Here is a 14,167-nt window from a genome sequence, read left to right as displayed (position 1 = left end):
CTCAGCCTCTTCGCCCTCCTCAGACATCTCCTGCTCTTCCTGGGCCGAACCCAGCAGAGCACTGGCCCCTGGATCAGACGATGTTAGGGAAATAACATCATCCTCCAGCGGCTCACTCTCGTCCACAGCCGACGAGCGCGAGAAGGAAAGCCCCTCTTTAAACTCATCGGCCAGATCCGCCTGCGATCCCTACGAGCTCATTCTCCTCCGTGTCTCAGCAGCGCCGGGTCCTGAACCGCGGGGAGCAGACGGCTGCCCCTCTCTCCTCGAAAAGAGAGACAAACGAGAGCGGAGCTTTTTCATCATGTGTCATGTGTGTCATCAGGTTTCAAATAACGACGACACGGATGCACACATCTTCTAAACGTCTTGCTAGTGCTCGCCATAATGAAGGAAGAAAGATCACTCTTACCACGGAATGCATGCTTCAAACAAAACAGTCAATGAAGACGAAGAAGAGAATGACGTGTTCTCCCGGCGCCTATTTATACTATAGTCACACCGGTAGTGACGTCATGGGCTGTCGCCGGCCAACATGTTGTTGATGTTTTTTGAATGTATGCTTCAGACACGGGTCACGACGAGGCGTCACCCATAGCGACCCCTAGAGGAGCAGTTCGAAGTTTGCTTGAAAGGGAACTGTCTATTTAGCATTTTAACACAACATATGCATGCTAAATGTAAACAGCACAATTATCCTGCCTTCTAAGATACTCAGCTTTGACCAAATTAGACGGTGTTTATAAATATTTTCAGTTCTTCAATTTCATTCAATTGTGAAAATAAGGTGAAGCAACACTTTTAAAAATGATTGTGTTTGTGTAGTGTTTTATGCTTATTAGAACAATTTCTGTCTATTTATAATTTGAAATCATTTGCGAGTCTCCCATACGCTTGGGTGATAACGTAGGCAATGTGAGTTTGAATCCGGCTTGCAACACACCCTCCTTTTCATTATTAGCTGTTTTTTTCTTTACTGTACCTATAAATAAAAGTAGCAAAAGGCCAAAATGTATTCTCTGGTAGAGTTCCCTCCTGTGGTACAGAGTGGAATCATGTGGATTGAAGATTTTCTGAAATCCATCTGTGAGACACTACATATTGTGCTTATAGAAATTCAAGGTTTTGCCCTCTATTTATGGCATGCTGTTCAAAATGGAAAAATCTGACTCTGGCCTGAATGTAGTCGGAGGTCCAGGACCTTTTGAACTGATGGAACTGTGCTGTACTTGAGCCCTCTGTTGCAACAGACCTCTTACTGGACAGTTAGGTTTACTGCACCACACTAAATACAGGAAAAAGGACCAGATGTCCCATTTCTCCCAGGACAGTCCTGTACATTAGTTGCTTTTCACATGTCCCAGCTCATTTGAAATACAGGACAGTATCTGGGAAAACGGGACATCTGGTTGTCCTAGGAGAACAAACAGAAAACGACTCCCCAATGTAACACATATTATTTCAACTAGAGTGTTCCACTTATAGATCTGTCTTAACAAGAACTGATTAAGTGGACTACATCATAAAGCTGGTCCACAAAGAGCCTGTAACACTCCAGGCATTGGAAAGTGAAAGATAAATGCAAAGTGCCTTTTCAAGCACCTCTACAAGGAAAGAAAGACTTGATTATCGAGATGTGGCACCAGCAAAGCCTAGTAAAAGTTTCATAGAGCATCTGTGCGGTAAGAAGTGATTTATTTAAGAGGAAAAGCATGTACGAGTGAGAAATACACAAGAAAGTGTGAGAGAGATGGAAGGAAGAAAGAGATTGGGCAAGGGTGGGTGGTGAAAGATAGTGGTCTGAATGTAATAACTATTGATGTGTGGTAAGAAGTGGAATGGAAAGAGAGACAGAGAGTGAAAGATAGGCCTGCTCTCACATTCGAGATGTGCCGTTTTGTTGCATTTGTCATGAGGAGTTAATGAGAAAAGGCTCTTGTGTTGAAGCTGTATAAACACACACCTCCTGGCATAGAGGTCTGATTCGTTTGGCAAGTGATATATGAATGTATTTTCACATGCAAATGAATATTTGCAACAAATGTACATTTTTACAGTTAAACTTTTTATGCTGTTAAACCAACTGCAATGGGCATATGAGATGGGTCAATGATGGTATAACACCTTCTGTGATGATCCTCATTTCTGAATAAATTAAATAAAGTCAATTTGCATGTTTCGCCACACTTTAAAAATGAAATGGCTGGTGAGTGGCGCTAAAGGTTAGTGCTCTATAATAATAATAATGTGCCACCTACACTAAATATAGCCAATAGTGTTAACAAAAGCAAACATGAGATAAAAACACATTTGCTGAAGCAATAATGTCATTTTAGTTTGCTTCTAAGAAATCTCTGAGTTCTTCTATCGTTACTCATGTTTCATGGGACTTGTATCTGTGCTCTACAACACAACTTCAGTGCTGTACCAGGTGAGCTACCGAGCAAGTTTACTTAGTTAGAAAAGCCATACATACGAAGCTTGTTATGTGATGTAAAATAGTTTACATATCATGCATTATGGTGAAAGTATTTTGAGGTCATATAAAAAACGCAATGAGTCTATGTTGGTTTTATTATTATTTCTTAAGAAAATAAATATTGAAACAAAACTACTTCACTGCTTAGTAATATTTGCATGTCAAATTTGCTAAATTTCCTATGGTATGATTCCCCAAAAACAATGATATTAATGAGTTAATAATTCAGTTTTTTTGTTAAAAATAAAGGTTTTAACTTTTAAATTACATTACGAGACTTTTTCACCCTCTCTTTTATTATGAAAACTATTATTTGCCATTGACCGAGATAAGGTTTTGTTTGACATAGTGGTCAATAAAAGGTTCTCAGAAGTCAAAGCTTCTTTTTCACTCACTCTTTGTCTTGCTCTGTTGCTTTTTTGTCTGTCCTGTTACCAGTGTTCGAACTATACCGTGGACTTTGGGGGAGCCCAGATCACATTACACAAAACTGAAATTGCATGTCAAAATAACACATTGTCAATATTTTTTGAGACCCCCCAAAATTTCACAAATCACATTTTCAGGGGAGCCCATGTCTTATTAAGGGGAGCCTAGCTCCCCCGTAGTTCGCACCCTGCCTGTTACACTGTTCACTCTCTTATTGTCTTTGACTGATTCAATTTTGAAAAAAACTAAATGGGAAGAGAGTGAATGGAAAGAAGAGAGAGAGTGGTATTTTGCTGCATTTGTCATGAGGAGTTTATTAGAAAAGGCTCTTTTGCTAGTTTTGTCACCACACCATAGAGGCTTGATCCACTTGAAAAGGCTCAAGTGGCAATAAGATGTATGAGTGTTTTTCTGTGCAGTCCTTGCCGGAATTACATTTTCAAATTTCACGTTACACTTTTTTCCCCACTCCTTACACCTTTATTTTCATCTTCCTCTCTCATTTAGACACTCTTTCAAAGTATGCGTTCCAAACCCCTGTGGCAAACATTGCTGCAAATTTGCCACGTTCACATGCAAATTAGATTTTTGGCAAACAGTTTGCCTCAAATTGATTTCATATTAACAATTGGTTTACCTTAAATAAACATTGTCAAGGTCACACGCTCACACTCCTTTTTAAGCTATTAAAATGTCTATTGTAATTATGAGAGATAAGGTTTTGTTTCATAGAGTAGTCAGTACAGGGCTCTCAAAAGCCTCTCTTTCGGTAGCGCTCACTCGGTTGTCTGTTGCTTTCTCATCTGTCCTCTTAAACTGCTGGTTCTCTTATTGTTTTTGACACTGATTCAGTGTTGAAAAGAAACTGATATTTGGTTGATCTTCAGAAGTACTCGGCCTGACATTTATCATCCCATCAAATTAAATTATTGCGTCGGTCTCTCAGTTTTGAAAATTAGGCCAGAGAAAGAGAGAGATGAGGGCTGAAAGGAGGGATGCTTGCAAATGAAAATGTTTGCAAATGTAGATAAAAAATCTCTTAGAACTCACATAAAACTCAGATCTGATTAGTACTTAATCTCAGTGTGCGTCCTCCTGTGGTTTCCACTACCGTCAGATCTGTCCCAGCATGCCATGCATCCAGACAAATCTGACTATGACACTGGAGTTGTATGTACAACTCCAGTTCATGTACATCCACACTAAAGTGAGTGATTTAGTGAAGATTAGGAAAGTACTCATGAGTGTGTGGTAAGGCACTATGCCAGCACTGATGTAATAGCATGCCATAAAATTGATATCACAGACCCCATGTTTCATAATATTTTAGTCATAGGGTGACCAGACATCCAGTTTTACAGGATCGTCTTAATAATTCATTAAACATGTCCCTGTTTTGACTTCTTACTACAGTCTCCTATTGTTTTTCTTTTTTTCTTTTTTTTTCTTCTTCTTAAAGTGAAGTGACATGTGGCCAAGTATGGTGACCCATACTAGGAATTAGTGCTCTGCATTTAACCCATCCTAAGTGCACACACACAGCAGTGAACACACACACACCGTGAACACACACCCGGAGCAGTGGGCAGCCATTTTTGCTGCAGCGCCCGGGGAGCAGTTGGGGGTTCGGTGCCTTGCTCAAGGGCACCTCAGTCGTGGTATTGAAGGTGGGAGAGAGCGCTGTACATTCACTCCCCCCACCTACAATCCCTGCCGGTATGAGACTCGAACCCGCAACCTTTGGGTTACGAGTCCGACTCTCTAACCATTAGGCCACGACTTCCCTTTTGGTTAGATGACATTGCAGAAATGGAAGGCATTTCTGTGCTGATGCAAGTTACTGATACTTTCCATCTCTTTCAGCAAATCAGCTTGCAATACATTTGGTTGCCATAACAATAATAACATGCTTGCTGCTGCTCCCTGCAGTCGTCTCAGTGTAAGCAACATTAGCAGGGTAGCCAAGCTGAGGAAATGCCCAAACAAAAAGCTTTGAACATTTTGTTGAATTAAATTTTATGGTTTGGATTCTCATCTTCTGAATCTGTTATTATTGTTGTTGTTGTTGTTGGCCAAGCACCGAAGAAATTTATGTAGGCTACAATATGATATGGAATCAGGACAATCTTCAGTGTTATGCCAATTGGTTACTATGCTAAGCTATCAAGGTAATCATAACCTTGCTAAATGTGAGCTAACTGTAAACATAAAGAGAAATGGTTACAAAATGTGATAGAATCTAACATTTTAAGCATATTTTGATTGCAAAGATGATTAACAAGTTAAGTCAGCCAGTGGAATCTCTGTGTGATCCAAGAAGAGAAGGATAGTTAGATTTGAGACATTTATAAAATTGCTGTGTTAGCTGCAGCCTTACAGTCCTTGCCACTTTCAGACAACTAGAAAGAAAGAAAGAAAGAACAAGAAAGAAAGAAAGTATATGGATACACACAAAGTAGGCTTTTAAAATGATTAGGTTTATTTTCAGGTAATTCTCTTAAAATGGAATGGAATTGAATTTATAATTTTTTTTTTTTATTGTTTCCCCAGCTGTATAGACTAGTTGCATAGACTGTGCAAACAGTTGTATAGACTTGGTCTTCCCTTTGCAGAAAGAGGACTGAGTTCCGCTTGCCTTATCAAATAAATTGGAGAGCTGCTTTTTCCCCCTATTGCCTCGGCAGAAAAGGTTTTGGCTCACCCGAGGGTCTTCCGCTCATGCCTGCTACTGATGGGAAAACTACTTAGAATAATTGTGTTCCAGGCAGGAGGATTGCAAACCACCGCATGGCTCTCGCTCTCTCTCTCTTCTACATTGTTCCTCAGTGTCTCTCTCTCCCTGTATTGTTCTGGCTCATTCTCTTTTTTTCTCGGTCTTTCTCTCTGCATTGAGAACACAGGACCTTCCCAGCTTTCAGCAGGAGGAGAGGAGAGGAGAGGGGGCTGCTTGAGTCTCTGCATCACCCTTGTATCAAGGCTTATTACGTAGTAATATGGTGATGTTGTTATTTTGATTAATTGATAGAGTTTATCCATTATATTTTTTGCATTAGTTTGAGTACATTGAGTACATTTCCCACATTGTAATAACATGAAATCAATAATCATACAGTATATTATTTCAGTTAAAAAGTTACTATGCATTATGGTAGTGTTTGTTGAACTACAGTATATTTAATTTATGCCGATTTTAATAAAAAATAATTATAATAAAAAATGTGGACAAGATGACTTTAATCACTATATTACAACCTGGCCAGGCACAATGATTGTGATTATTATTTTTAATTAAAATCAGAATAGATTTAATTCGGTATTCAACAGTCCTCAAGATAATATATTTTCTTTCTTATATTATATTGATAATATACTTGATTTGTACACTACCGTTCAAAAGTCTGGGGTCGGTACGATTTTTTGATGGTTTTGAAAGTCTCTTATGCCAACCAAGCCTGCATTTATTTGATCGAAAAACAATAAAACGACAATAAAAACGGTAATATCGTAAATTTTGTTGTATATAATTCAAAATACCTGTTTAGTATTTGAAAATATATTTAAAATGTAATTTATTCCCGTGATGGTAAAGCTAAATTTTCATTAATTTAGTCTTCATTGTCACACGATCCTTCAGACTGCATTTCTTTGAAATATAATTTTTTTGTAGCAATGTAAAAGTCTTTATTGTAACTTATAATCAATTTATTACATCTGAATAACAGTTTAAAATGGACTGACCCCGAACTTTTAAATGGTATTGTTTATATGTTGTTGTATATTTTTGTAAGATTCACCGAAAAATATAGACTATGCATTTTTATACTGTCATAAAGAATATGAATGGTGTCACATCCCCTTTATATTTTATCAGACGTAGCATTTTCAAATTGCCTCAGCATTTTTATTTGATATGATGGAAGTCAAATAGATTTAGTAGATATGATCTCATTCTGAATGCCCTGTGTTAAGTTAAATGGTGAACCATTTTTGCTCTCAATATTCGCTTTTCCTTCTTTGATGAATTGTCATCTTTGTGCAAATCCTCGCTGGCAGGTTCAGCCCTGTCTCACTCCGTTCTAAATCTTCTTCCGAAGTGACAGAGAAACGCCATAATTCTCTTCCTCTCGGTGCCAGCGTACCCTCTTTCTGTCTCTCTCTCTCACACATTGTCATTTTTCATTGTGCTCAGTTTAACAGTATTTTGAATAGTGGCAGATCTTAGTACTCCGAATTGTGCAAAATAAACATCTGCCTCTATAGATCCTTCCTAGTCAATAGTACGAAACAGTCACACAGTCGAATCATGTGAGCTATTGATGTTTGTCTCAAATGGCCAATCTAATGAGTTCAGTCTTGTGTGCGGGAGTATGTTAATAGTTATACATAATAGATATAATCAAAGCAGATATATTTATTGTTTTTTATATATAATCAATAAATATATATTTCTATATATCAGTAAATAGATGGATATTTAGATAGCTCTACACCCAAATAGGCTCAGAGGCATTTCAGGCTTAAGAAAGTGAAATGTTGTTGCTAGTATTTTCATAATTGTGAAGTAGTGAACATATGGAACTCTTGTTATGGAACAGATGTTATGTGGCGCTAAATGGAAGCCAGAACTCATATACATGCAATTATATGGTCTAAAAATACTGATCCAAGACACAATTGGCCAGTTTAAGGCAGGCGTCGGTGGAACTAATGCTGTCTGACATTAATACCATCTTGATTTCATTGCAGTTCACAACAGTGATAAAAATGCAACTTGATCTGTAGATGTTGGTGTTTTTAAGAAATAATTATTGTCTGTTTGGACAAGGAGGGTTTTTCACGTACACGTGCCACTTGAGGGTGAGGGTGTCATTTTAATATGTAAAGGAAAAGATTCTAGTGACATGCACTAATCTTTGTGTGTTGTGACTTGGATGTGTTTGCCTGCAGACCTCCAGCGATCATTTATTCATGTCAAGTGGCCCTTTCTCTAGTGGAACTAATGGAAAGCCCTGGTTCTACAAATGGGTGGAAAAAAAATCTTTGCCGGCCAGATTTAGACATTGAAGAGAGGGACAGCTTTTGCAGTAATGCAGAGAAAGAGGGAGTGAGTGCCTAATGCCTTGGAGACATGCATCTGCTGACATTTCTCATCCTGCTTGTTTAAGGGTTTTTTTTACGGTCATTTTTATGGTAAGAGACTACGGGGAAGGCTAGAGTTATTTATCACTGCTTGTGTTTCACACTGCTGCTATAGGCAACTTTAGTGTCTGGTCATTGTTCTAGATATAGAAAGTCAAATCATAGTTTCCGTTGCAGTGAACATATCCTAGATCAGCCCTATAAGCTGAAGTGTTTTGTTTATGTACAGGCTGTCAAATAGCAAATTTCTGTTTAAACATCACTGTGTTTTCTCACCACAGAGGACACTTGGAGTTTTCTGAAGAGTGTGATGGCTACTGTTTCATAAAGCATGTACTTATTTGATACATCAAGACATGTCGCTTAAATTCAGGTTTCATTTTCATTTTATTTTCAAAACATTATGAAATGTAATATTGTGAAATAAATAGTATTACCATTTAAAATTTATGTTTTCTATTTTAATATTTTAAAATGTAATTTATTCCTTTGATGGCAAAGCTGAATTTTTAGCAGTCAGTACTCCGGTCTTCAATATGAATCGATCTGAAATCACCGCAACCAATTTTACTTCCTTAATGTGGCATATTTCAGAGTATAAAATGGTATATTCAATACAAAATACAGTTTTCAGTTCAGTACATGGTTTCATACATCCGGAGTTCAGCAGATAATGAAAAGTGGTCTATTATACATGTTTGTGAGGTAGGTTTGGATAACCGAAATCTGAAAAGTGAAGTCTATTCAGAGGGGGAGTATTTTGATGGCATATTACCAAAAAAAAAAATTACACTTTAGTATAGGTACCAATTCTCACTGTTAACTAGTTGCTTATTAGTATGCATATTACTAGCAGATTGGCTGTTTATTAGTACTTATAAAGCACATATTCTGCATGACCATATTCTACATCCTTACCCAATACCTAAACTTAACTACTACCTTATTAACTATTAATAAGCAGTAATTAGGAGTTTATTGAGGCAAAAGTCAATAGTGAGTTAATAGTGAGAACTGGACCTTAAAATAAAGTGTAGAAGCTTTTTTAAAAGTTTTTTTAAGAGATTCATGCAACAATCTATCAGAGTAAGACTAGGAATATGAATGTGTGTTAAATAATTTAAGTTAGTTTTGATTTCATGTTGACTAAAGTGAGCATCGTCTGTATACCTAGTAATGGCCTTATTGAAGGGAAGATATAAAGTTGTTCACATTCATTTGGAAAGTTGTACCATGCAAGTTTTTATTTATTTATTTATTTTATTTATTTATTTTTTTTAGAGCAGATGCTGTGGTAACTTGCTTTGTGTGTTTGTGTAGAGTCACTTACACACTAAATGAACTTTCAAGTGCTGATTCGTTTCTTTGAAAAAAGTTCCAGCTATTGAAATTGCTCATTTAGTAACGTATGGCCTGAAGACGTAAGACATTTGTTAAATTTGACGGTTGAGTGTGGATTACTGTTAATTAATGTGGACAATGTAAGGCTTTTAAGATAAAGTAATTCAGCGCTATGCTTAATAAATTGAATAATCTAATTGTTGCATGGTACTCTCTATCATCACACAAAATGATGAGGTTGCCCTCCAGTCATCTCCATTTGCAGCTTTTTGCTGTGTAAAGTGAAGAGCTACATCAAAAATCTGTGATTACTGCTCCTATCTTAAAAGATATTTTGTTTGATTTGAAAACGAGCCAGGCTTTGCTGTCAGACCTGCTTTTTTCCCCTTATATTTAATATTTATAAAAGTGCAGTACAGCCTATGATCATCAATACTGTGCTTGATGGAGAAGCTGAGGGGGTGAGATAAGGCTCTGTTGACTGGGTTGTTGAAATGGGCGACTGAAGCTTCTGCTATTGGTCATGGTCTGCTCCTCAAAGCAGAGGCCGCCTTTTATCAGGTTAGTGCAATTCGAAGCAGAAGTTCAAAGAGAAAGAACTGAGTTTTTGAGGTTAACCTGTCTGAGGTTAATCCTGGAGACACTTTCTGCTATCAATGAATGTTTCGTCACGTTATGAGTGTTTGGTCAACCATTTAGTGTGGGTCCCGTAGGCTCTAAAGCACTGTAGAACGTCTTACAGAACTTTCTTGTAAAGTTCTCTGTTCTTAAAGGAAAGCAATAATCAACATGAGGCCATGCGTTACGGTGATTTTATCGTGGTTAAGGACGTTTAAGGCCCCGATATACTTCAAACGAAATCGAAGAACGAACTGATATGACGTCATTTCGAACAAAATCAGGCCAAAACGAAGTTCGTTTTGAGTTTGTTTCAGCAGTTCGAAACACCTGACCAAAGCGAACTTTCTGGGGGAGTTTGTTTTGGCTCCTAAACACCTTTGAGCTTCCATTGGTCCGTGGCGGTTACGCAATCGGTGGGTGTGTTCTGAAACTTCACCTTTGACATGCAATTTTTTTTTCCCGGTTCGTTTCTCATTCCACGGAGGTCCGACAGGAGAACAACATCTCCTGTAGTCACTAGCAACATGAACACACTGGAGTATCGAATAGCTCAGCTGTTCGACAAATATACAAATATATACAAATATATCCGCACCTGTACGATCGCTCGCGGAGAGACTTTAAAGATTCAGAGAAAGCATTTAATTCCTAGAAAGAAACTGCAATGAAGCTTGGTGTCGACAACCCGGAGTTATGCAAAAAGCGACGTAGAGAAACATCCGAGACAAGTTTTCCAAAGCCATGAAAAGAAAGGAAGGAAAGAGTAAAGATATAAGGTAGCAAGTACCAAATACATGTGTTTCAAATAAATGTTACACCATACTGCTGCTGCTGTTGTTGTTCTTTCAATAAGCGAATTTAAAGGGTATACAATAAATGAAATGCCAAACGAACATACAATAATAAACCTTTGTTTTTATCATAAGTAAATCATGCCACCACATAAAATATAAAAAGGTGTAACAATTTATCCAGTTTAATCAAATAAATGAACACTAATAAAATAAAGTAACAAACTGACTCCAATATTTTTTCCACATCATGCTAAAGTTTTCAGACTATGAGACATTCACACTTCCCATAAAGGACTGATTATGGAATGGTTCTTTTGTATTGCAAACATGATACTTGACTCTGAACTGCTGCTAATCATTATTCTTTTGTCTATAATATTCTGACCATTGGAGCCCGTCTCACACCTAGATTGCCTACACTTCTTCATTTCATCGATGTTGTGTTTAGGGGATACGCGTGAGCATCGCGACACATGTATGTTTACGTTAATCTACACCCTGCCTCCAGCGGCGCGGGGGTGTTGGAAAGTTCGGAAACAGTATACCGTCACTCAGCCTTTTCGAACTTCTTTTTGCCCCCAAACGAAGAACGAAAACGAACTTCGTTTGAAGTATATCGGGGCCTTTAGGCACTACAGCACAGCCTGTTGATATTAAACAGTAGCAACATGATAAAACACACCAGTGTTCAAATAATGACATTAATTAAAAATAATAATCACAGTAAACAATTATTTCGCCAAGTGATATAGCGAATAAGCCTCATTAACTATATTAATTAATTAGCTGTAGGCTGTTTAACATTCTAATTGTTTGTAGCAACTCAATGCACAGAAAAAAAATCATTCATTCAGAAATTGCTTATATTTTACAAATAATTACAAAGAAACTGCAAGTGACACATTTAACTAAATGTGAAATTTTTAAGCTGAAATAGTGTTTTCTTGTAAAATGCCAATAATCTTTATTTACAATGTCCAAAAATGTATAAAATATAATAAGGCATTAATATAGAATTAAATTCTATATGTGCAGTCACAATTGTGTATATGTACAGCTGCTTCAAATTTGGCTCATCCACCTTCACCAGCAGGATTAATAATGTGTGAGAAACATCTTGATATAATTCTAAACTTTTTTGTAATTTGATAGAGAACTAATTAAAACTGCTGAGATCGCAATCTCCCTATTTTAATGGTTTCTAAATTCTCTCTCCATTTTTCTGGTCTCACATTTTTTCTTTCTCATCTTGTCTATTCATCACCTCACGTCTTGCATGTGTGCTGTAGGATTTATGTATAGCATGGCTGCATTGCAGCTGCATGGCTCTTTGGTGCAGCCAGACCTCAGAGCAGTTCATTTTCACTGGTAGATATCAGAGAGTAGGAACGCAGTTAGTGGTCAGTAATCCGGAGGATAAAACATGCATGATTTACCATGCCTTGTGTCACTGCACCTGTTCAAGGTGTTAAGCAGTACATGTATGCTCACAGAACAGCAGTAGTTTCCATCTATTGAAACATAAGCTGCTGGAAACCCAGCACGACTGTGCTGTTTGAAGTTATGGCTTCTGTGAGAGAGCGGGTGGGTGTTCCACAGGGATTTTATCATCGAAATCTGGTTTCGGATCAGAGAAAAGGCTGATGTTTTTGAATTTTAATGGACAGAGGGGAAATGTATGATGAGTATGAGCTTTAGTGTGCATAAATTGATGCACATAAGATGTTTGTTTGTTTTTTAGATGTACGGTCTCAGAGGTCATAATGAAGATGCAGAAGCCATGTGTGTTATCTATGGGAAATAGATTTGTTTTGCAGCACAGATTTATAGTCCTTCTATAAATAATTTTCTAAAGGAGAGTGGGTTTATTTAACATTAACCAATTCTGCAAGTACTAAGCATGGTTTATCTTTATTTTATTTGTTATTTTATCTTACTTATATTATCTTGTTTGTTTGTTTTTTGCTTAGTTTTGTGTTTTGTTTTTTGTTGATTGTTTGGTGTTTGTTTTGTTTTGTTTTTTGCAAGATGTATCTTGCTCTTTTCAGTAGCAAAATGAAAAACTTAATTCACACTAACATAAAGGTTCACCATGAAAATTTAGTCCGATTTTTGCATGCAGTTGACCAATGGCATGCAGGCTAATAAAAAAGGTAACGTTTTGCCACCCATAAAAACAAATAAACAAACAAAACTTTGTTTTCCCTCAATAAACTCCTAATTTGCTACTTATTAATAGTTAGTAAGGTACTTGTTAAGTTTAGGTATATGGGGCAGGTTTAAGGGATCTAAAATATGGTCATGCAGAATAAGGCATTAAAATATACTTTATAAGTACTAATAAACAGCCAATATGGTAGTAATATGCATGCCAATAAGCAACTAGTTAATAATGTAAATTGGTCCTAAAAAATAAAGTGTTACCACTAAAACAGCAAATAAAACTGTCTTGTTGGACTCCAGCCATATATATTTCTTTAAAACCTACTATGTCTCTTTTTACAGGGTGAAAGCAAAGAAAGGGGTGAACCTCCTTAGCACTAAGTCGAGGATTAACCAGTGGAAGGTTGAATGGGATGTGCAGTCCGGAGCCAAACACTCCATTGCAACCGTGGAAGCCAGCAAGATCAAAGGAGTCCCTGGGTAAGTCAGCTTCCCCGCTTTTTGTACACTGATCTAGGAACAGCTTCCCCAGTGGCAAACTAAGCAGTGTGTAGTGAATGGCAATCTGGTTGCAGATCAGTAACAAAAAGAGAACCTAAGCTTTCATGTTTGACTCATAACATTCACCCACTCAGACATCTGCTAGTTAATCCGATTAACATTCAACTAAAACAGAATGCCGTCTGTTCAGTTAAGAGCTTTGTTTAAGGATGTTACTGTCTAATTGGAGAGGCTTACATTCAATGAAACGTTTGTACTCATATTAATTAGCACTTCCTGTGTATTCTTTCATGCTAAATTATTATTGCAGGGCTTTTCGACAGAAGCAGCACATTAGAAGATCACTATTCAAAAAAGAAACATAACATTCCTTTTGTAACCCGTAATTTGGAATTAATCCTATAGGAATCAAATAAAGTCATCCTAAACAAATAACGAAAATGTGAAAGAATAAAAATGTAGAATGTATCTATTAGGATAATGTTTTCTTCATAGGGGCTTCTTATTTCACCCTATTAGTTTTCTGTAGGATTGATTCTAAATTATAATTCTAACTGATTTCTGACTTTAGAGAGTGAGGGACAGGGAGAGAGAGATTATCTATCTGATTTTTAATATATATTTCTTTGTATACACAAACAATTGAACTAGAAATAGATGCACATTTCTAGAAATCTACAGAACTCTAGTCTATAGAAGC

At 37.0% G+C, this 14,167-nt stretch overlaps 1 protein-coding gene across 1 annotated transcript in view; it reads left to right on the top strand.

Annotated features, from left to right (window-relative positions):
- Nucleotides 1–14,167, top strand: part of tmem132e (transmembrane protein 132E) — a 362,066-nt gene that overhangs the window by 290,954 nt on the left and 56,945 nt on the right. The window contains exon 4 of the mRNA XM_016514348.1: nt 13,309–13,446. Coding sequence (XP_016369834.1) covers nt 13,309–13,446 — 138 coding nt within the window. The remainder of the gene's footprint in view (nt 1–13,308; nt 13,447–14,167) is intronic.

This window comes from Sinocyclocheilus rhinocerous, unplaced genomic scaffold (assembly GCF_001515625.1).
Source record: "Sinocyclocheilus rhinocerous isolate Xijiao unplaced genomic scaffold, SAMN03320098_v1.1 scaffold896, whole genome shotgun sequence".
Lineage (NCBI taxonomy): Eukaryota > Metazoa > Chordata > Actinopteri > Cypriniformes > Cyprinidae > Sinocyclocheilus > Sinocyclocheilus rhinocerous.
The sequence above is the reverse complement of the archived record's forward strand: the minus strand, read 5'-3'. Positions and strand labels throughout refer to the sequence as shown.